This window comes from Schistocerca nitens, chromosome 2, assembly GCF_023898315.1.
Source record: "Schistocerca nitens isolate TAMUIC-IGC-003100 chromosome 2, iqSchNite1.1, whole genome shotgun sequence".
NCBI classification, from domain to species: domain Eukaryota; kingdom Metazoa; phylum Arthropoda; class Insecta; order Orthoptera; family Acrididae; genus Schistocerca; species Schistocerca nitens.
This window is the reverse complement of record NC_064615.1, coordinates 78958595-78983920: the sequence shown is the minus strand read 5'-3', so window position 1 is coordinate 78983920 and position 25326 is coordinate 78958595. Positions and strand designations below refer to the sequence as shown.

Below are 25326 nucleotides of genomic sequence, written 5' to 3'. Positions count from 1 at the left end.
TGTCACTAGTACTAAGTATGACACACCAGACGTGTTTTCCAGTGGAGGATTTGGTTGAGTTGTCACCTTTTCATCAAACGTTTGTTGTTCCCGTTTGAAAGCCACTTCTTTTCAGCTGCTAATACAGCAGCTGTGCAGAATCAACTGTCATTAAAAGCCCCTACCTTACACCTCGCTGGTGCAAGCTGACATTACACCACAACACAGATACAAATTTGAATAAAGCGAACAGCCTAAAAAAAGAACGGCACAAGAGAGGATTGAACATGGCTCACAGGCTTAACAGTCCAACACCATAACCACGTAACCATGGCACCATTTCTCTTACCACATGCTCTACTGTGTACTTCTTGCTCTTGGACCATTCACTGTTTCTATTTCTCATTACTTTTTTTTCCCACAGTATACCACACATTCTTCGTGTTTTCATGCTTTACCTGTGCTCAGTTTTTGACTGGCTATCTACTGCGCCCTCTTACCACAAAATCTGATGGGGGTGCAATGGGAAGTGTCCACTGTAAGTTAGCAGATGTGGTATAGTTACCAGTCCTACATCTATCAGACCCATAGGTTGAAAAAGTGGACTTTAAAAAATAATGTGGTAAGGGTTCAGAACATTGCTTTTTTGCATAAGACTTTTGCTGATTTTTCTGTGGCATTGCCTCAACTGCAGTAGTTACTGTATATATGGAGAGTTGACAGTATTTGCATGGTGCTAATATCATTTAACATCATTGTTTCTGATGGCTTGAAGTATGGAGCTGAAGTGTATAATAATAATTATTATAGGACATATTTGAAAGACAGGTTGTGAAAATGAATGTAATTTAATTATAATATCTTTCATTGATAAAACCCTCCACTTACGGCAGAATAAACGTTTTGTAATACGTCAACCCAACTGTATTGCAGTTACTGGTACCAGCAACATAGTTGGTTCACTTAACTTGCTTTGGTGCAGTTTCTAATTGAGCTAAATGTTATAGGTACCTGCAGAGTTTGATTCTCTTGTGGATAAAGTGGAAAACATTTTAAATGCTGAAGAGCGGCAATCCTTGGAGGAACTTCACCAATATATGTTAGAAGATGAAGGATCATGGGCGCTTGGAGATGGATTCCTTAACTTTGTTGGTATGGTTACTTCAAAGTAATTAACATAAATATCTTCATGTATTTAAGCAGAAGACTGTATATGTTTCAAACCAGATTAGCTTTTAACCTGTACAAGTGAATAATGGATAGTGGGTACTGAATTTTATTTGAGTTAAGCAAGGTGTATTCTTTCTTAGTTGAAAGAACGGTATTAAGCAGAGCAGTAAGATAACAAAACCTCCAGATTCATGAAATAAATGATTAATTTGAAATAAAGAGAGTGATTGGTTATTACATGGACGATTAAAGTTTTAAAAGGGACAATGAAGGATTTCTTCTGTTATTTCTTTATGATTTTGTATACTGACTAATTCCATAACCATGGAGATTTGCTCCTCAATTAAGTCCTATGGAACTGGATGTGTAAAATGAAATAAAAATAAATAGAGCTGTAATCTTGTCAGTGATGCAAGTGAAGAAGAAGGCATCAAATCTGAGATCTGCCATCACTAAAATTTTTAAACATTTTTTGTCACAAGTGCTTCCTTTCTTGTCAATTCATGTTCCATGTGTTATGGGGCAGTGCCATCTCTTAATCCTCTGGTCCTTCTTGTATTTTTTATCTTTCTTGTTGCTTACTGTGACCTTCCTGAAGTTTATCAGTTTGTCATGTAACATTATTTTTCTTATAATACTTGAGAGTCATTCAGAAAGCATAATTACATTATTAATGCTCACTGCCATTACCAGTATTCACTTGCCTTAGAAAGAGTACACAGAACTATTGCTTGGTCAAGAAACAATCTCTAAGAGGAATTGAAGAGTTTATTATTAGAACCGGTATGCATCACATACAAAGTATATATAGACTCAGCCATCTGCTAGTGCATATTGACAGTCCGATGGAATCTCATAATTGATGAAAGAACTTTTTTGGCTCACTCCTTCTATCCTATTGAATAGCATTTTCACAGTGGTTCTGAAAACTAATGCATTTTATTAAAATATGATAATGTACAGAAAGTTCTGGTTGAAAATTACGAATTATTTAGGAATAAAGGAGACAACTCCCTGAAAGGCAGCAGCGCTGTGTCGTCAACAGGCAAACAGACAAAAGGTACGGAGCTAGGCTAGCTTTTGGAATGCACTTCCATTTTGTAGCTGTAGAAAAAAACACATACAAGTGAGTGCACTCCCCTCACACACACACACACACACACACACACACACACACACACACACAAATAGTGCAGCTCAAAAAAGGTGGTGCTGGGATGGATTAAGATGGCATGGGTTGTGAAGCAGACACTGAAATCTCGTGTGTTGTACTCCAGTCCTATCAGAGGCTAATCCTACCTCATCTGAGGCCGGGCCACCTGTGAAAGCAGCCATGTTATATACTAGCTCTGCTACGACCACTGCATAGCATCTCACATTGGTTTGACAACCAACCAGCTGTCAACTAGAATGAATGGTCAGCACCAAACTGTTGCCAAAAATAAGATGGATCACCCAGTGGCACAACATGCAGAGAGAGAGAGAGAGAGAGAGAGAGAGAGAGAGAGAGAGTGTTCCTACAGCTGGAAAAAGGAAGTACATTCCGAAAGCTAGCCAAGCTCTGTACCTTTTGTTTGTGTGCCACCCAACAATGTAGTGCTTCTGCCTTTTGGTGAGTCATCTCTTTTATTTTTAAATAATTATTAAAATAGGAGTTATACTACCACAGTAATAATTCATTGCCAAGCTATTTTATTACAATGCTTTAATTCCCCGTCTCAGAGATTACACTGTGGGCTGTATGGAATATGACTGGTGTAAGTTCATGTGCTGAATCACTGACAGACTGAGAACATTGCTAGCTTTGAGGAGATGACTCCTTCTTCATAGCTATAGTGTGCATCAGACACACATTTGTACAACTATGTTTTCCCAGCTGACTTTGTGAGCAGAAAAGCTTGACTGGGAAGGGGTGTTATGTTGAGTGGAGAGAGTAAGGGTAGAAGTGAGATGGAAAGTGGGAAGGATGGTTGAGGAAGGGAGATCGGCACCTAGGATGGGGAGACAGCAAATGCACAGGAGAGAAATGTGGTACTGGTGACCTTGTTCCAGTCACTGACAAGGGAGTTCTGTGCAGCATGCAATGAAGTGTAGGAGTGGATTGGGAGAGGGAGATAGCGTAGAGGGAGGTGTGTGTGGCGCAGAGACTAATGGAGACTGAAGCCAGGAGGGTTATAGGATAGAAGGATGTACCACAAAGAAAACCCTCATTGTGTAATACAGAGAAACTGATGTTGATGGGAGAAGGTCCAAGATGGCACAAGTTGTGTGTTAGCCATTGAAACTGAGTTTGTTGTCCTCAGCAACATGTTCTGCCACTGGGTAGTCAACTCTGCTTTTGGTCATGGTTTGGCAGTGGGTCCATTCAGCCATGTGAATAGTTGGTTGGTGGTCACACCCATTTAAAGTGCTGTGCATAAATTACAGCAGAACTGATCTATATTATGACTGATAGGATAGGATAAACCCATGCTGTAAGTGGAGTAGGTATTGCTCCTGGTTCTTCCATAGGGATATGACCAATGTGGCAAGCAACTGGGAGTAGGTGTGGCTTAGAATGGTCTAGGATATTGTGCAGATTGGGGGGGGGGGGGGGAGAGGGGAATGGTGGAATACCATTTTGGGAGAGGCGGGGAGGGTTGTGAGTATCATGTTCCTCATTTCCAGGCACATAGATAATTAGGCAAAGTCTTGGAAAAGGACTTGGCTTAGTTGTTCCAGTCCAAGATTATATTGGGTGATGAAAGGGTGTGCCTTTGTAGCTGGTTCCTAGGGCTAGTTGGAGGACAAGATGGCACAGAAAATCTTTCTATGGGAGTTCAGGGACTCCATGTGTGTTTGAAGGAAATAGACCTTCATCATATGGGGCAATGGACTGCTCGTCACTTCATACTTGTCATCTGCAGGTGGCCAGACTCTATGGAAGAGACTTTCTAGTGTGGAAAGAATGGCAGCTATAAAAATTCAAGTACTGTTAACAGTTAATGGGATTGATGAGATTTGAAAGGAGCCATCAGAGAGGTGGAGGTAGATATTCTGGAAGGTGGCACAATGGGTTGAGGAGGACCGGGTGAAGTGGATGAGTGAGAACATGTTGAGCTTGTGGAGGAATGAGGACAGAACATCTTGGCCTTGGGTCCACATCATGAAGATATCATCAGTAAACCAGAACAAGACAATGGGTTTGGGATTTTGCGTAGCTAGAATAGGAACATTTCCTCTGTAGCCCACAAACAGGTTAGCCCAGGAGAAAACCATTCAGGTGCCCATTGCCAAGCTGCACATTTGCGTGAACGTTTTCCCCTCAAAGGGGAGGTAATTAGGTGTAAGGATGCAGCTCATTATGTTGTAAGAAATGAGATGGTGGATTCAGAGTTGGATAGGCATTGGGAAGGTAAGTTCCTGTGTACTTATTACCTCTCCCTGTAAGCTGTGAGCCACTTTTCCTCACATTGCCTCCCATTCACCACTACATTTCTCCCTGCACCCACTTTACAGCTAACATAACCCTTCAGCCCAGAATTGACCAAGATGGTGCAGTGCTTAGCACAGTGGACTCACATTTGAGAGGACCAACAGTTCAAATCCATGTCTGGCCATCCAGATTTAGGTTTTCTGTGATTTCCCAAATCACTTCAGGTTAAGGCCAGGGTAGTTCCATTGAATGGGCATGGCCAGTTTTCTTCCCCGGCCTTGAAACATTCTGAGCTTGTGCTTCATCTCTAATGATCTTGATGTCGATGGAACGTTAAACCTGAATCTTCTGTATTCTTTCCTTCACCCCAGTCTAAATGCAATGTCAGCACAGTGTAATAAATGGGACACTGTAGCCACACATCTATATGTCTGTGTGTGTATACTCTGTAGCTCTTGAAAAGGGTTTGTCCAAAAGTTTGGAACATTATTAGTCTTTTCTACAAGCTTGACAATAACTTTGCCATTCATTTAATCAGTGTTTTATTCATTTAATCAGTGTTTTGTTACCTGGGCTATTTAAATCATAGTATCTTTCAGTATCATGCAGTGCTAGTGCAACATTAACACTGAATCATAAGAATGTAACTGACCACCTGTCCAATGGCCAGCTTCACACGTCCGTCCACATCAAACCCACCAACAAGCAACAGTACCTCCATTATGACAGCTGCCACCCATTCCACATCAAACGGTCCCTTCCCTACGGCCTAGGTCTTCGTGGCAAACGAATCTGCTCCAGTCCGGAATCCCTGAACCATTACACCAACAACCTGACAACAGCTTTCGCATCCCGCAACTACCCTCCCGACTTGGTTCAGAAGCAAATAACCAGAGCCACTTCTTCATCCCCTCAAACCCAGAATCCCCCACAGAAGAACCACAAAAGTACCCCACTTGTGACAGGATACTTTCCGGGACTGGACCAGACTCTGAATGTGGCTCTCCAGCAGGGATACGACTTCCTCAAATCCTGCCCTGAAATGAGATCCATCCTTCATGAAATCCTCCCCACTCCACCAAGAGTGTCTTTCCGCCATCCACCTAACCTTCGTAACCTGTTAGTTCATCCCTATGAAATCCCCAAACCACCTTCCCTACCCTCTGGCTCCTATCCTTGTAACCGCCCCCGGTGTAAAACCTGTCCCATGCACCCTCCCACCACCACCTACTCCAGTCCTGTAACCCGGAAGGTGTACATGATCAAAGGCAGAGCCACGTGTGAAAGAACCCACGTGATTTACCAACTGACCTGCCTACACTGTGATGCATTCTATGTGGGAATGACCAGCAACAAACTGTCCATTCGCATGAATGGACACAGGCAGACAGTATTTGTTGGCAATGAGGATCACCCTGTGGCTAAACATGCCTTGGTGCACGGCCAGCACATCTTGGCACAGTGTTACACCGTCCGGGTTATCTGGATACTTCCCACCAACACCAAACTATCCGAACTCCGGAGATGGGAACTTGCTTTTCAATATATCCTCTCTTCCCGTTACCAACCAGGCCTCAACCTCCGCTAATTTCAAGTTGCCGCCACTCATACCTCACCTGTCATTCAACATCATCTTTGCCTCTGCACTTCCGCCTCGACTGACATCTCTGCCCAAACTCTTTGTCTTTAAATATGTCTGCTTGTGTCTGTATATGTGTGGATGGATATGTGTGTGTGTGCGAGTGTATACTCGTCCTTTTTTCCCCCTAAGGTAAGTCTTTCCACTCCCGGGATTGGAATGACTCCTTTCCCTCTCCTTCCCTCTTTCCTGATGAGGCAACAGTTTGTTGCGAAAGCTTGAATTTTGTGTGTATGTATGTGTCTGTTTGTGTTTCTATCGACCTGCCAGCGCTTTCGTATGGTAAGTCACATCATCTTTGTTTTTAAATATAAAATTACATAACATATTATTTAATGGTTTCTATCTAAAGTTCCAGAATAATTTTTATTTGATTAGTGTATACTATTAATAAAGTGCATTCATTTTTTGTTTCAGGTCGTGTACTTCATGATACATCTCTCAATCCAGAAGTACGAGTACATTTGTTAAACTTACTAGCAGCAGCTGCACTCAAAGATGACGTCATACTTCTCTTGCACCAAGACCGTCGAGAGCATGTTCTAATGAATTATGCACATGATGTGGACAGACTAACACAGGCAGAACAGGAATCCCTTGCACTCTTTGTGAGTATCTTGATTTACGTTCAATTGCTGTGCACTGCTAACTATTAAATTTTTATTACTTAATGACTGATTACATGCAAAGCTAGAAATATGCTATTCTGTTTTATGTTCACACATGCACTGATTTAATTATCTTCTACAAACTGACATGTTGTTTGAATGACGCACAAAATAAGTGTTTAACAAAAAGAAAAGGATTTATTATCAACAAACAATTTATGATTGTCAAATATAAGGTAAGTGTCATAATTACTGCTGTGGGTGCAGTGTTTAAGACACTGGACCAACATTTGTAAATGATTAGGAATGCAATCTCCATCCAGATTTAGGTTTTTGTCCTTTCGCTAAATTGCTTAAGACAAGTGCCAGAAAGGCTCCCTTGTAAAAGATAAGTCCAGTTTGATTCCACATTCAGAGATTTTACTCTATCTGTAATCATTTTGCAACTGTTTGTTACATACTAATATTGTAATTAATTCTCATGCACATTATATCTCAAAAATGAGTGAACGAAGACAGTATCCATAAATATGTTTCCTCTTAATGTTGTGAAAATGTCTTCTTGAACCATTGGATTTAAAATTTATGTGATTTTTTTCCTTTTCTTTCAGATTTGTAACATGTTTGAAAACTTGAGCAGTTCAGAGTGGCTTTTGTACATCTCAGAGTGGGAATACTGTGGGCGAACTATTAGTAACATACGTGTTACAACGAAGGTGGCTGTTCATTCTCTCCTCTCAGATATTCCATTGCTGCAAGAACGAGGCTCTGCCATAATCCACAACTTGGCCTGCAAGGAGGTAAAGACTGTGGTCGGTATCTGCCCCACATGTAGGCATGCCACCACTTAACATCTCAGTTTTGCTCCATTGCTTCCACTTATGCATTGACTAAGTAGTGTTCTGAATCATACCTGTAGCTTTATGCTGGATCTGATGCAAGTGGAATGTTGCACCTGTTAATAATTACTGTATGTATATCAGTCAACACGCTTTCTCTGTTGACAGGAAAGTCATTCAAGGTACACAGGGTCTAACCAACATTATCACTGACAATAAATTGTAATTAAAACAGATTTAACTTTTGTGGTGTGATGCTATATTATTTGAGGTAAACCTGGGATTGACATTCTTAGGATTATTTCAATTCCATTTTTCAGAGAATGAGCATAAACAAAAATCTTAGAAGACTTTTACCCCGTGGATGCAAGTCAAAGGTATTCAGCTGGATGTCATTATCACATCAGTAACAAAACTTTCTAACACAATTCGTTTATCTAGCCGCTTTTACTGTTTGGCGTACTTTCCTTGCAAATAATAAAAGTTCTCTTAATTTTTGCATAACTTCAATCATTCTCTTCAGACTTGCTTATTATATGAAAATTCACTAATAGTAAGCATTTTTATCCCTTAAGTTTTATTTTTGGTTTCTTGAGTTACTTGGTGAATTATCACTGTTGCTTCTTCAAAGCATTAACTCAATGCATACAAAAATCAGGACATATCTTATGTTTGTTGTCTGGTTAAATTTGTGAAACATATTTGCATTGAGAAGGTATAAATACAACCACTAGAATACATACTAAGTCTCTTGGCATGCAGTGGTCAAGGTGTATAGGACTGTGGCTTTACATTGTTTCTACACTAGTATGCAAAACTCAGGGATGAAACTAAATTTCACATGATGTATTGCAGCCAAGCAAAATAGCTTGATGACACTTCCATTTATAGGAAGAACTTTTCAGTCTAGTACAGAAAGTGACTGAAAGAAATACGCAATAAGATTAACAGATTTGACACTTTTCTTCAAAGACAGTAATTACACTGAAATCACTGTGATTCTTGATGGTCCTGTGGACATTACAAAAGGTGTGCACTGGTTGCTCTACAGTGATCTACCATGCTGACCAAAAAGTTGGTAAGGAGAGCATGTGTTAAGATGTTCCATTCCTCTACCAGTGTGGCTGATAGCTGCTGGATCACCATTGGTGCAAGTGAACATGCTGCAGTACATCTCTACAACACTTAGCCATACCTGCCAACTTTCAAAAACATAAATCCAGAAGATCCCAAATCACAAAAATTTAATGCATACATGCATCGCAGGGTGTTCAAACATAGCGAGAAAATGGAAATGAGCGTATGGTGTCAGTGGCCGGGAGTTCCCAGTCGGGAAGTTGGGCTGCCAAGTGCAGGTCTTATTGAGTGTGACACCACATTGGGCAACCTGCATGTTGATAATGGGGATGAAATGATGATGATGACAGTACAACACCCAGTCCATGAGGGGAGAAAATATCCCTCCCCAGCCGGGAATCGAACCCAGGCTCCTGTGTGTGGCAATCCAACGCGCTGACCGTTCAGCTAATGGGGCGGACATACCAAGTAAAGATGACAGAGAAAGAGATTACAAATAATGCTAACACATGTAATGTAGACCACATTTTAAGACAGCTATTTTCAAACTCTGAAGTTAGGTACTTACCCAAGTTACTTGCTGATGAGTGTTCATTTGTTGTCACTTAACATTGGGAACAGTTCACACACTACACAAAAATGAGCTTTTCTGCACTTGATCTTGCAAACTACAATATGAATGACACTGTCGAAACTACTTAAGTGAACATTTATTTACACTTATTTACAAAATTTTCTCAGTTCACAGAACACTGACTATATTCCAACTCCAGTTGCAGAGGAAAGATGAAGATGAATAGCTTTCTTCACTTTCTTCAGATATTCTGAAGGAAAAGTAATCACGTAACATGGACCACTGCTTCTTGTTTTCAAAACAGAAATTGATCCCAGAGTTTCATTCGACATGGGGGTCCTAAACTGATTCCGATTCTTCTTTGCCAAGCTGAACACATGCTCACACTCAGCACTGCCGTGCGGTAGAGTCAAAACAGAAAGCATTAGCCTGGATAACCTATCGTATTTAGGAACATCATCAGCTCCATGAATGCTCAGCCACAAATTGGCTCTGAAGCACATTCATTGTGTCCTCAGCTGACTGACTTCTCTTCCTCGGCAGCAGTGATGGAAACCTTTCTACAAGAAATTCTACGGAAGAAAACTTGCCATCCTCAATTCTGGAAACTTCTGCAACCTTTGCATGCTTCAGTACTTAATTACTGAGGGGAAGCTTGTTTACAATATAATCACATGCAGAGCAGAAGTAAACCCTGACAGGTGAAAAAGAATTTTGATTTGTCTTTATCATTAAGTTTCTTCACCAAATTCATTGTCTGAACACCAATAACTAGATCATCATTGTCTCTCTGATCCTCAGCAAGATGGTACTGAACTTTCTGTAACAGGGAACTTTTTATATCTTTAAGTTTAACAACCCTGGAAAGAAGCTGCTGTAATAGGTTCGTCATTAGTTCTAACAGTTTATGCATCTGAAGAAAAGCACTCTGAGGTGCACAGTTGACATTCTCAAATACAGGAATGACCACACACATGAAAGCACAGTGTGCCGTGTTTAAGCCAGAAGAGAAAAGCATAAGCAATTTTTCTTCCAGAGCATACAGCAAACACCACATAATAGCAAGCATAAACAAAGCTTTCCCACTAACATGCAGTCAAAGCACAAAGAGTATGCAGTGGTAATCTGTGAGATGTGATTATTGATAAAATGTCTGATCAACTTTTGCTGGCGGTGTTTCAGACACAGAGCTAATGACTAAAGTGCAGCAATATTCTGCGAGAAGGCATTATCGATAATGTTATTGGTTTACTTTCAGTCGACTTTCAAAGGCACGTCTCAGAATAGCAGTTATTATCAAAAGTCAAAATTGAAATGCGATATGAATGCAGAGGGTGGGAACAAGCCCAGGAGTTTAAAAAAAAAAAAAAAAAAAAAAAAAAAAAAAAAAAAAAAAAAAAAAAACGAACTTCATCCGGAAAACCAGAAGACTACCCCAAAATCCAGAAATCTTCTGGGAAAACCGGAAAACTTGTCAAATATGCATAGCACACATGCTCGATGGGATTTAAGTCAGAGCAATAATCAGGCCAGTCCATTCACCAAATAACCTCTCATTCCAAGAGCTGCTCCACCTGCACAGTTTGATGTAGTCATGCACTGTCATCCATAAAAATGATGTCAGGGTAGAATACACCATTGGGAAATGTACCGAGTGATCAAAAAGTCAGTATAAATTTGAAAACTAAATAAATCGTGGAATAATGTAGATAGAGAGGTAAAAATTGACACGCATGCTTGGAATTACATGGGGTTTTATTAGAATGAAAAAAATACAAAAGTTCAAGAAATGTCAGACAGATGGCGCTTCATCTGATCAGAATAGCAGTAATTAGCATAACAAAGTAAGACAAAGCAAAGATGATGTTCTTTACAGGAAATGCTCAATATGTCCACCATCATTCCTCAACAATGGCTGTAGTCGAGGAATAATGTTGTGAACAGCACTGTAAAGCATGTCTGGAGTTACGGTGAGGCATTGGCAATGGATGTTGTGTTTCAGCATCCCTAGAGATGTCGGTCGATCACAATACACTTGCGACTTCTGGTAGCCCCAAAGCCAATAATCACACAGACTGAGGTCTGGGGACCTGGGAGGCAAGCATGACGAAAGTGGCAGCTGAGCACTCGATCATCACCAAACGACACCCGCAAGAGATCTTTCAAGCATCTTGCAATATTTTTTTTTTTTTTTTCTCCTGATAAAACCCCATGTCATCCAAAAGTGTCAGTTTTTACCTCTCTATTTACATTATTCCGTGATTCATTAAGTTTTCTAATTTAGACTGACTTTATGATCACACGGTACATGGGGAAGGAGTAGTGTCACAATAAATAATGTTTACTGGTGAGTGTAGTGTGCTCAAAGATTTGGAGGTCAATACACCCATGCAACATTATGTGTCCCAACATCATATCACATGGACCACCAATACTGTCAAGTTCGACAATGTTCCTGGGTACATTACATGTTCCTCCCTCTTGCCATATGAGTGTACATCTGGCATTGTTGAACATGATTGTTTGGGTGGCCCAGTGTTTTGGTGTTGGGAAGTGTAAAGTTGGACTGGCATGCTGACCTTCAAATTCTCTTTGAACACAATATACGCATTAGTCAGCATTGTTGTAACACTGTACTCCATCTCCATGTGCATCAGGGAAGCATTTGGCCTTGACATTGAGAGGAGATTGATCACAAATCAATGTGTGATCACATCAAACAGTGTAGATGGAGGAATTCTTGTAATGAGAGGATATTCAGTGAATGAAATGGCTCGCCCATACCTCCCCCCCCCCCACCTCCCCAATAAAGTCCTATCAACCACACAGTGGTTTGCATTGGGGAAACATACTGCAGTATGTCCACATGCATCACCAACTCTCCAGCAGTTGTCAGGTGCACTTGTGGAGGAATGGAACACCCTATCATAAGACCTTACCAACCACGTACCCAGGATGAGAGCACATTGTAGAGCATACATTGCCACCCGTGGTGATCACACATCTTATTAAGAACCATGTCCCATCTTTTGTAGCGTCCAGGGGACCACATGAATCATGATGACTTCAGTGTGGTTACTGTCTTGGAATAAAAGTGCCATTTCTGCACATCTCTGGCTTAGTAGAGATATGAAGTGGAAGAGTCACATAGGCTCAGTTGCGGATAAAGCAGGTGGTGGACTTTGCTTTATTTTTTGAAGACTGGGGAATGCAGTGAGTCTACAAAGGAGATTGATCACAAACTACTCGTATGATCCATTCCAAAAATTGCTCAAGTGTGTGGGACCTGTACCAAATAGGTCTAACAGGGAATATTGAATGTATACAGAGAAGAGCAGCATGAATGGTCACAGGTTTGTTTGACCCATGACAGAGTCCCACAGAGATGCCGAAGAAACTGAACCGGCAGACTCTAGAAGATAGATGTAAGCTATCCCAAGGAAGTCTAGTTACAAAGTTTCAAGAACTGGCTTTAAATGATGACTCCAGGGATATGTTACAACTCACAACACATTGATCCCTTCAGGCTCATGAGGACAAGATTAGAATAATTAAAACACACACAAAGGCATTTAAACAATCATTCTTCCTAAGCTCCATACCTTAATAGGATGGAGACAATCCCTAATAACTGGTGCAATGGGGCATACCCTCTGCCATGCACTTCACAGTGATTTTGCAGAGTATAGATGTAGATGTAGATCCTGTGAATGGAGGGAGGGATAGATATGGTAAAATTGGAAAACAAGGACAGGTCAGTCAGACCTCAGGTCGGGAGTGGTTCACCTGTAGTGTTTCCTTAATTATTTACTCTCTTACTCTTTGCTTTCATCCATCATTCTCTCTCTTTTCTTCCTGTCCCATCCCCTCTTCTTTTCCATTTTCTCCTAGGTCATAATTGTAGAATTTATTCCATTTATTATTTCTCTCCCTGTTTAATACATCTTTATTCTATCCTTGTCTCTGATGTACTGAAGCTGGGTTAATGTTACCCATGTTCTGTCTTTGCCCTACTCCATCCAGTACCTTGCACTTCATCTTCATCTTACTGTCCTTGTGTGTAGATCCTTCTAAACCTAGTGTCTTAGAGACCTGCATATGTTTTCCAATCTTTCCTGAACCATCCTTCTTCCTTTTTGGGGAGGAAATATACAAGTTCTGGAAGCTAGGTGTTGTAAGTGTGTCTTTCGGAAGTACTTGGAATTTCATACTAAATATAAGTACTGGCCAGAGATTAAGTCTCCTTTAATTTTGCTTGTTATTTTTACATAATGATACTCAAAGAGCACCAGTTTCATCCCATTGATTTGGGTGATGTAGCAATGTTATAAAATCAAAACAAATTCACATCTTGGACCTGCTGACCTGATATGTGTTTACTGTAGGTTTCTTAAACCATCCTGAGTAAATTGCAGGATGTTTCTGTGTATAAATTGACAGGCATTCCTCTTCTGTATTTGTAAACTCTGTGTAATTTGGTACTTCCAGGGATTTCTCTCTTGATGAGACACTGAATGAAAAGGGGACAACATCTGTCTAGCTATGGAGTAAAAATCATGTCAAACAATGACAAATTTATTTGTGAATAGGGTTAAATTTTCATTGGTATCTAAGCTTTAGTTTGGCCATCGTCATCTCTAGGTGTTTTAATATTTTTACTAGATACTACTTTAACATTAAATTAACATTAAATTGGAAAATTATTCCATAACAAGAAGGTCAGCAATTAATGTTCAAAATATGTCACAGCTACCATGTAGTATCATGAGATTATCTTTTAATTTGGAAAAAAAATACATACAGAACAATGCTTGAAATCTCATGGTTTCTTCTGTTTTCTTTTTACACAAGTAACACTCAGTGAGTACATGTTTCTGTTTATTATCACCTTGAAATGCATCACCAGTTAAGAAATTGTTAATAGTCAACAGTGTGAATTAATAGCAATTACGTTTTTTCTTAATGTCCAATCATTTACATCTCTGTTTTTGGTTTTCTGAGTTTCATCAAAATACCACCAATTTAATACTTCAATCAAGCATTTGAGTTTTCAGTATCTGTAAAACTTTCAATTCTGGCAGTAATTTAATAATTGTTCCATAAGTGTCCTGGTTTTAGTAAATGGTCAATTGCATCACTTTAAATTCTTGATTTAAGATTATGATTCTTTGATAGCTGTGTTCAAAGCTAATTTGAGATGTTAGTTTTTAATGTGGTGAGCTTAAATTTTATTTACCAGTAAACTGTAAGAGTATAAATTACATTCTGCTGTAATTCTGTTAGCCTCATTGGGGGAAATGACAGTTTTCTGTTTTTGTTATGAAACATTAAGCATTGCTTGCCTGTTTCGAATATGAGCATAACCTGGAATGTGTGTATGTATCTATGCAGTAGTGATGCTTAAACGAAGACATTATCTACAGAGAATTTTGTGAATACTCTGAGGCAGTGTATTTTTTAATAAATAAAAAATAACCAGTAGGAGTAATGTAGTGCTATCTGAAATTATTGTAATGAAGACATTAATTAACATTTAGGTGCATGATTAGATAATGAAATGCTGTTTTTTGCATAACTTTAAAATTCAGCTTTGGTATGACACTTAATACTTGACTATTATACAATGTGCTTTTCTCATCTGTAGTAATGTAAATGTTTTATAAAGATTGTGTTTGAAAGACCAATACAAAACTAGCTGTGTAGACAACAAATGCAAATACTAGATACAAATAATTGTTATTGACATGGAAGTTGGGGGACATCCAGGAGAAGCAAAGCATTTATCTTACCCTACACTGCAAATTTTACTTGCATTTTGAGTGGATTTATTTTAATATCTGATGTCTCTATTTGCTTTTAAAGTAGTGAGATTGGTGCAGTTACCTACCTCAACTAGAACAAATAACCCCAAAGTATTTTTTATTGGTGTAACAGATGTGAATAATCTGTATCATTATCACTGTCAATGACAAAGGAAAGTTACAAATATCAAAAACATCAGATACCCTTGGTTCTTTGATTTCCAGATAGGTTTGATGAATTTTGTTGCCAAGAATCGAGGAAGAGGAAAAATGTATTAATGAAAAGATCTGAATGACAAACACTCTGATTGTCACATTACATTACATTAATACTTATTCCTAGGTCATGAATATTTTTTTTAATGATGTGGAATGTGTCACTTCAACATAAGTTTTCTTTACACACTTCATATCCAAAAATTCATCTATTGAGCAGAAGGAGTTGTCATTCAGAAATTCTTTTAGTTTGTTTTTAAATGCTGGTTGGCTATCTGTCAGACTTTCAATGCTATTTGGCAGAAATTTTTGTAGCAACTTAATTCACGCCTTTCTGTGAAAAAGTCAGATTTAACCCCGAATAGTGAAGATCATCCTTTCTTATAGTGTTGGAACTATGCACTTGGCTATTATTTTTGAGTTGGGTGAGTTACTAATAACAAATTTCGTAAGTTATATGTTGTTCATAGGTACTGTGAATATCCCAAGTTCCTTAAATAAGGAACAAGGTAATCATGGGTGGGCTGCAGCTATTATTCTGATTACACACTTTAGTGCAATGAATATTTTTTCTCTTAATGATGAATTGTCTCAAAATTTGATGCCATATGAAAGCATATGAAATAGGCATAGTAGGCTAATTTACTGATATGTTTATCACCAAAATTTGCAATAACCCTAATAGTGAAAGTAGTTGAACCTACCGTTTTGGAAGATCATCAATGTGTTTCTTCCAGTTCAATTTCTTATCAATGCACACACCCAAAAATTTTGAATATTCTGCCTCAGTAACAGACTTGTGTTCAAAGTCTATATTTATTTATGGTCTTATACAATTTACTGTGCAGAACTGTATACTCTGTGTTTTCTCAAAATTTAGTGAAAGTCCATTTGCAGAGAAGCACATGAAAATTTTCTGAAAGACATTATGTACAATTTCTTCAGCTGATTCTTGTTTGTTGGGTGTGATTACTGTACTTGTATCATCACCAAAAAGAACTAGCTTTGCATCTTCACGAATATAGAGTGGCAAGTAATTAATATATATTAAGAACAATAAGACTGAACCCTGTGGGACACCATTCTTGATACCCAGTTAGAGGACTCTGCTGATTTTTCCAGGCCATCTGCACTGTTAATTTCAACCTTCTGCATTCTTCCAGTTAAATATGAATTAAACCATTTGTGCACTGTCCCACTCAAACCACAATACTTCAAATTATGTAGAAGAATTTCATGATTCACAGAGTCAAAAGCCTGTGAGAGATCACAAAATATCCCAATGGAGGATGTTTGGTTATTCAGAGCATTTAATATTTGATCAGTGAAAGCATATGCAATATTTTCTATTGACAAGCCTTTCTGAAAACTAAACTGACATTTTTTTAGTACTTAATTTTTACAAATATGTGAAGCTTCTCTTAAATACATTACTTTCTCAAGAATTGTGGATAAAGCTGTCAGAAGTAAGATTTGGTGGTAGTTGTTAGCATCAGACCTATCATCCTTTTTAAGCAGTGATTTAACAGTAGCATATTTCAATCTGCCTGGAAAAGCGCCCTGTTTTAGTGAGCTAGTACACATGTGGCTGAGGGTCCTACTTATCTGTTCTGAACAAGCTTTCAGTCTTCTGTTGGAAATGCCATCAGTTCCATGCAAGCTTTTACTTTGCAATGAATTTATTATTTTCGTAATTTCAGTAGGAAAGATAGTTTGAATTTCAGTTTTACCAAATTGCATAGGTATTGCCTCTTCCATCTACAGCCTTGCATTTTCTAATAAGTAGGTGGATCCTGTTTTCTCTCTAACACTTAAAAATGATTATTAAAAATATTTCTACTTCATTTTGTTAACAAACTTTTAATTGAGCTTGATAGCAATACCGTATTTCTGTGCTCTCGGTTGCCCTGTTTCCCTTTTATAATATTCCAGTAGGGTGGACTGCAGCTATTATGCTGATTACACACTTTTGTGGAATATTTGATACAAATGATCGTTATATACAAAGAATTGTTAATTCCAAATTGTTTTAATTTTATTATCAGAGGTGGTAATCCCAAACATAATGCACATACTTCTGGACTTCTTAATAACTTTTGTTGATATGGTGCAGTAGTTTTTGTAATGTTTGACTGTTTCTGGATCATTACTCCTCCTAGCTATAAGATACATTTCCCTTTTTGTGAGATACTATTATACCTTCAGTAAGCCGTGAATTTTTAGATGGTTTCTTACAGTTGTGTTTCACTGTTTTCTTAGGGAAACTGTCTTCAAATACACTCACAAAGATATCATGTAATGGATTAAATTTTAAATTAGCATCAGGTTCCCTGTACACTTTATCCCAGTCTAACTGTTGTAAGCTTTCCAAAAATTTGCAATTCTTAAATTGTTAACTGAACACACTATTTTTAGGACTTTTTTGCATTACAGTATGGAGATAAGTCATATACTGTAACTAAGTATGTCATATACTTAACAGGAAAAGTTTTTATTTGATTAAATTTATCTTGATCTATAAAAACATTATCTGTCAGTGTGCTACTTTCCTGCACCACCCGAGTATCTGTAACTGACATCAAATTGAAAGAACCAAGTAAAACATCAAGCCCAAGCTTTCTATCGGACTCTTTCAGAAAATCTACATTGAAATCCCAACGAACAATAATGTGCGTCCCTCTGTCTGACTTACAGCACAACAAAGAATCCAAGTTTTTCAAAAATAGCTGTAAATTTCCCAGTGGGGACCTATACATAGATGCTATTATAAACGTACCATCATTTAGTTTGAGCTCACATACATATGCTTCTCAAAATTTTTCAGTTCCTAAATTTTTCCACACTATGATAAATTTTAATATATATGGCAAGTCCTTCTCTCTCTCTGTAGTGTCCCTACTTACTGCTGAAAGCTTATATCCACCTGCATTTACCTTTTCCATATGTGTGACTGTACGATGTTCAGACAAGCATAGCACATCTCTTCCACACTCAGTGCCTAAATCTTCTACACAAACAAGAAGCTCATCTACTTTGTTTTTTAAACCCTCTGATATTTTGATGCAGTATACTAACACTATTTTTACTGTGTTTTTATGAGAATCTTTTGACTTACTAACAGTATTTTTCACTGTACTTTTATGAGAATCTTGCTATATTTTAGCATTTCTAATGCCTGCCTGTCTGAGCTTCTCATTAAGCTTAATTTCATTCAATGTCAGATCACTGGTCACTGATCTTAGCCTAAAAAAGATACTCCCATGAGTTTCAGTGCCATTAAAGGTACACATAAATATGTCTCTCTTGTGGTAGACTTCATTTAGTGATGAGTCTTTCCATCCTTTTTGTAGTAAAAGTTTGACATCATCAGTAGACAAAAGAAATTCTTTTCTGTGCTTTAGTATGATGAGGTATTGATTACAAAATGATAAAAGCACTGCTTTTTTCTCAGTTTATTATAATCAATTTTCAGAATAGGAAATTAGCAGATCAGTGACCTGCAGTCAAATACCACTTTTACAACTTGTGCACTACATGGGCTGGTATTGAAGTTTCTCATTTGTTCACAGCAGTGATCCAAATTAATTAATGTTAAGACGAAACTATTTTCAATTTAAATCAACTTTTATTTATGTGGTCCCAAGTATGAGCATCACATCCACTTGTTCCAAGGTGATGTCATGACGAGTTCTGTTGCAACTCGTCACTCGATTATTTTTGATAACTCTATGACAATGGTGAAAAATTACATAAGCTTGTAAATTTCTAAAAATATTAATGAACAAATTCACTGCCTCTTGAGACAAAGAAGGTGAACATATGATAACATAGTAGGGCCAAAGGCCTACATAGTGTAAGGCACTACACTTCAAGAAATAAATTGGGAGTGATACATACATATGAGTCATGAGCTGAAAACAAATGTGCATCAGAAAACTAGAAATTCTATGTTTCTTAGAAAGGTGTGAATGGAAAAAAAAGTTTTTTCAACATATTGTTTTGTATTGTGTGGATCTGTTGAAATAGTATTGTAACGAAATTTTAGTATGGAATGTATTACAGTGATGTGGAATGCACTGCAACGATTGTGTACAACTACCAATTTTATACAAAAGAAACAGCTTACAGGACTTTCTATAGTCCAGCATTTATTTTGCTTGTTTGCTTGTGCATTTGAGTCACTTACTGATTGAATGCAAAAACAGAAAAAGCTCTAAGAACTTATGATTCATAAGAACTCTATCCTGTTGACTTCAGAGGCTGAATGTTAAACAATATCCAGTGAAATCTTCAAGAAGGTCATTAATGTCATGGAAAAAAAACCTCCTCTTTCAGAGCCTGAAAGCAAAAGGGTTGTTGACCAGCTGCTGTGTCGTCCTCTGCCGCGCGGCATGTACACCACTCTCCCGGCCATGTTGCCAACATACCAGACCTTGTAGCCACTACTTCTCATTCAGTTAGCTCCTCAACTGGCAAAATGAGGCTGAATGTACCTGTTTCCAGTCGTCCCACCAAGGAAAAAGCCTTTAACAACATGTAAAGGGTTTCTATTAAAATCGTTGGGTACCTGTATTAACATAAGTTTGATACATGTGTTGCAAGAAGATGAAGGGATTAGAGAAAATAAAGAAGTGAGTTCTTCACTCAGTATTTTTGTGGGGAGTGGAAGAGGGTGAAATAATACTATTACGGGGTGTCACTTACCCGGCACCTTGTGAAATCTGAATTAGCTGTGAAATTACTGTACAAAAATCAGAAAACAGCACTCAGTGAATTTAAACTGTTTTGTGATCACCTGCATACCAGTTGAGTAGGATTATGGCGAAGAAATTAAATTAGTTCAAATGCATGTAAAAGTATATAGGAATCATTTCTGCTGTGATCCGTGCATCAGTAGCATTATTAGTGAGCTGTAGACTCTTCATTCCTGTGTGTTCCACAAAAACAAGCAAAGTGTCAAAATAACAATGTATCTTTTGAGGATCAAGCTGTGTCCACCAGATTTTCCGAGAAGTTTACCTGTCTTTCAAAATATGAGTTACTTTGTTTGAAATGCTGAACTGTGAATATTCCAAGCTAGTCAACCAGTCTTAAAAGTGTGACAAACTTTACAATAGAAATCAGGTTTGAAACTTACTCTTGCTATACACTTGTAACCTTTCCCCATGGAGTACATAAGCTGAATATTAAAATGTTATTTCCTTCAAGAAGACTATTGGCAATTCTTCCTATATTCTTCCTATATTCTTGCACATTTTACATATTGCTCCATCTAAGTTCTGATGTCAGTGGGACTTTAAATTCTAATTAAAGAAAGTCTCTTTCTTTCCCTTATTTTCTCTTCCATCACATCCATGTGCATGTGGACTCTCTCTCTCTCTCTCTCTCTCTCTCTCTCTCTCTCTCTCTCTCTCTCTCTCTCCCCCCCCCCTCCCCCTATCTATCTATCTATGTATCTATATATCTAAAAACAAAGATGATGTGACTTACCAAATGAAAGTGCTGGCAGGTCGACAGACACACAAACGAACACAAACATACACACAAAATTCAAGCTTTCGCAACAAACTGTTGCCTCATCAGGAAAGAGGGAAGGAGAGGGAAAGACGAAAGGATGTGGGTTTTAGGGGAGAGGGTAAGGAGTCATTCCAATCCCGGGAGCGGAAAGACTTACCTTAGGGGGAAAAAAGGACGGGTATACACTCGCATACACACACATATCCATCCACACATGTACAGACACAAGCAGACATATTTAAAGACAAAGAGTTTGGGCAGAGATGTCAGTCGAGGCAGAAGTGCAGAGGCCTCTCATACCTCACCTGTCATTCAACAACATCTTTGCCTCTGCACTTCTGCCTCGACTGACATCTCTGCACAAACTCTTTGTCTTTAAATATGTCTGCTTGTGTCTGTATATGTGTGGATGGATATGTGTGTGTATGCGAGTGTATACCCGTCCTTTTTTCCCCCTAAGGTAAGTCTTTCCGCTCCCGGGATTGGAATGACTCCTTACCCTCTCCCTTAAAACCCACATCCTTTCGTCTTTCCCTCTCCTTCCCTCTTTCCTGATGAGGCAACAGTTTGTTGCGAAAGCTTGAATTTTGTGTGTATGTTTGTGTTCGTTTGTGTGTCTGTCGACCTGCCAGCACTTTCATTTGGTAAGTCACATCATCTTTGTTTTTAGATATATTTTTCCTACGTGGAATGTTTCCCTCTATTATAACCATATCTATGTATCTATCTCTCTTACTCAATAGGGGTGTCTATTTGTATTGGCTAAAAATCTATTGGTGTTAGTTTCAATAAATTTCTTCTGTGTATGTGACCAAGTCAAACATGATAAACGTATGGTCACATATGCTGAAGAATTTTACCTAAATTGACACCAGCCTGAAAGGCTATGCTCATATATTGGTATTGGCTTTAAGTCATGGTTGGGGATATTATGTACTGCATTCTTGTTGAAGTGAGAGAAGTACTTAATTAGTTAGAAAAAAAGTCTGTTTTTAACATTAAGGTTTACTTATTTCCTTTCATGTAATCCCTTACAAGTTAGAGTTTGTTAGAAATTAATATTACTCAACAGAAGTGTTTTTCCTACATTTACTATCTGATTGAGTCTGTAGTGGAAATGAAGTGTGGTAATGGAGTGTTTTCTTGGTTCAGTCAGTTAAACTTGCATAAACATCAGTATGAGATACTGGACTATGATTCAAAATGACGCTATGACTGTTGATTGAGAGCCTAAAAACCTATTGAAGTATTTACTGATGAAAACATCATTTTTTTAGGTGTTTGATGATGTAGCTGTCGAGTTGACAATGGCACTCCTGCAGTTCTTCAACAGCAGCCCTCCAGAAGAGCATTTATTCCGTTGCATGAAAGCTCTTGCCCGTTTCTGTCACATTGCAAGCCAAGATGTGCCACAGCTCATCCAGATGATTGGTCCTGAGCCAACAAAATTCCGTGGCACTTCAGAGAGAATTGATGCACTTATTGATCAAATTGCATCACGCTTACATTAATTACATTAATTAATTACATTAATTAATTAAAGGGACATGAGACTTTTATTCAAGTTATGTAATACTGAAATGTTTCTTGTGTATATAACTTGATTATTTCTACACTTCTTTTGTATTTTGTGGAATTGTACAAAGGCTGTAATAAAAGTAATAGTATTTGAATTGTTAAAAGTGCAAGTCATTTGCTACTGAAAATTATTTCCATTATTTTGAGATGGGAATATCGGAGTGTAATATTTATTGTTGTGTAAAATAACAAGACAGTGAGGCAGAGGGAATTACAACTGTTATCTAAAAGACTGATATTTTGTATAATGACACAAAATATTTTTCTGTGGCATGATTATTCAGTTTTACTAATTAAAAGTGTCAATGTTAGACATTATTACCCCTACTGATTATTGTAGGAGCTAATGGGTCTTCATAAAGTGAATGTTTCAGGTGTCCTGAAAGTAAATTATTAAAAACAGATCAACAATCAGGACACAGTACAAGATAATGTTAGTCAATATTCTAAGTGTTTTTTGGGCAGTGTTCCAGTGTTATCTACATATTTTAAGCATTTTATTTTGAATTCAACTATATGTCTTGTGGTAATTATGTAACATAATTTACACTGCACAGTCATGCAGTGCAGTCATTTGAAAAAGTGCCAGTCTAAGCTTCAGATGTACTTACAAATTTTCTGTGATGCTGAGGAATGGCTTTAGAGTGACTTAACAAAGGATGTTTTATACAGATTTTAATTTTTTATTTGTACTTTGTGCCTTTGCTTTTGTAAGTTTAACAATTTGTGTATTAAAATTCATTATTTTGTACTTGTTGTGGATATAGAGGGCTGATGACAATAGTTGCTTCACTGCAGAAAGAAGTTACTTTAGAGAAGTAATAAATGACAGTGAGCATTATAAAATGAGAGATGATCAGAGAATGATCATTTGTGATGCATGTTTGTAGTTTAATGCAGTTTTCAAAATAGAACATTTTTTCACATCCTGTTGGTGTGCCTCAAAGCTGTGGTGTATATAAAATATAAATTGCAATGTTCTTCCATTTTGTTGGTTAAAATACAATCACACAGACTAAAAATAATAATGCTGCTGGTGCGGCTAGTACTGACAGTTTATTACTTCCTGTAGTATTAACTTTGAGGACAGTGTCATTTTATTAAGGAAGCATGTTTTGCTACTGTACTGTACTTAAAATAAGTGATAAACACTTTCTGTATTACAAAAAGCCTACTGTACATGTCATCTTTTAAAAAATGCTAAATAATTAGGATGCCTGTTATGTACAATAACTAGAATCTTCTTTTTTTGCAGTGGAGAATGCAAATTTCAAATAAAAGGGTTTAAACATCTGTTAAAACTCTGTGACTTATTTAAAATATTTTTTTTTTTGCCAACATTCACTGTTTCTAAATGTTTAGAGATCAAAAGTTTTAAATGGGTGTATTCATTTCTACTTCTTCTTCAATTGCTCTGAAAGAAATTACTTCATTCAGGGCAGTGGTGTTCATGCACTTATCTTACAGCTGCAGATAAAAAACACATAGGATAATATATTTGTCCAGGCACCTCATTTAACATCAAATACTTCTCTCAGACCACAACAGACAGGGACATGTGTGTAGTAATACCAACCAATTCCTCAACTAGTGACTGGTTTTAGTTTGGAGGCATTTAGTTAATGCCGAGTAAGAAAGAAAAACTGCAAGGTGTAAGATAATTTAAATGACAACATTGTCATCCATTCATCAAGTCCCATAGGTCCCAAAAGGATGGAAGATATACAGGATGAGAAACAAGCCAAACTAACATGCACATCTGTTGCGGTCCATAGCTGTACAAAATGGTTCACAATTAATTCATTGACTGCAAATTGTTTGACATCAGCTATACAAGGTACAGATTTACTACCCAATAGTGATACATGAGAATTTGTGCCGGATTGGGACTCAAACCCAGATTTCCCGCTTATTGGAACAGTCATCTTAACGACTCTGGCTGTCCATGAATGATTCCTGGACTGATCCAAACTTCCATATATCACACCATCTACATCCTTATATCATAGTCCTCTAAATTAATTGCCTAATGCATGCAACATTACTTGGATTTCCACAGCAGGGAGAATGAGACACTGAGGAATAGAGATCAATATTGTTATCATCACATGTCAGCCTAGGCTTGTAATACCTAAATGCATGTCTGAAAGAACACACTGTTGATTATCCACAGATGTGTGAAATACTTCGAACTAATTCGCTGACTGTGAATTGCTTGACATTAGCTGTATTAGGCATGGGAGTTTGGGCTGGTCCAAGAAGCGTGCATGAATAGGCAAAGCGGTTATGGGGACCACTCACAATAAGCAGGAAATCTGGATTCAAGTCTCGGTATGGCATAAATTTTCATGTCACTGTTGGGTAGTAAATTTGTACCTAATACAGCAGATGTAAAATAATTCACAGGTAGTGAATTAATTTCAAAGTAAGCCAAACTACGTATTAAAATAGATAGCCAATTCTGTAGGTAGTACTAACAATTAACTATCATAGCTAGGCTATTTTTTAATTTGTTTACACATGCTCTTGATATGAGGCAGTCTGTGACAAAGCAATGTGGTATATTTTTACTTCCCCTCTTGTTTTGCCACCTGCCTCCTTAAAATTCACCTTTTCACTTTCAACTAATTACAATTAACATAAGTGAGTATAATTTGCATTTTCATAAAAGAGAAAGATTGGCCCTCAGTTTTAAAGAATATATCTCCAGGTCTAATTTTGTGCTTAGTTTTATGTTTGTAATTGATTTTCTAATTTATTTTGACTATTACTAGTTAGTATCTTTCATCATGGGGTGAAATCAGTAATTGTTTCGTAACTTAAATTCTATTGTTTACTTATAAACAAACATAAATTCTGTACAAATTATAAACATTTGGAAGAACAACTAATAGTATTCGTAAAGAATCTATT

General features: G+C 37.7%; 1 protein-coding gene across 4 annotated transcripts in view; it reads left to right on the top strand.

The window, feature by feature from the left end:
* LOC126235755 (uncharacterized) overlaps window positions 1-22508 on the top strand; it is a 304031-nt gene extending 281523 nt beyond the window's left edge. For 2 of the 4 annotated variants that reach the window (XM_049944551.1, XM_049944554.1), the window contains exons 7-11: window positions 987-1131; window positions 6621-6811; window positions 7423-7611; window positions 7971-8027; window positions 22113-22508. In XM_049944551.1, the coding sequence (XP_049800508.1) occupies window positions 987-1131; window positions 6621-6811; window positions 7423-7611; window positions 7971-8027; window positions 22113-22346 (816 nt within the window). In that variant the 3' untranslated portion in view covers window positions 22347-22508. Of the gene's footprint in view, window positions 1-986; window positions 1132-6620; window positions 6812-7422; window positions 7624-7970; window positions 8028-22112 lie in introns of all 4 variants that reach the window. The other 2 variants (XM_049944553.1, XM_049944552.1) reach the window with 2 other exon arrangements.
* The last annotated feature ends 2818 nt before the right edge of the window (window positions 22509-25326 follow it).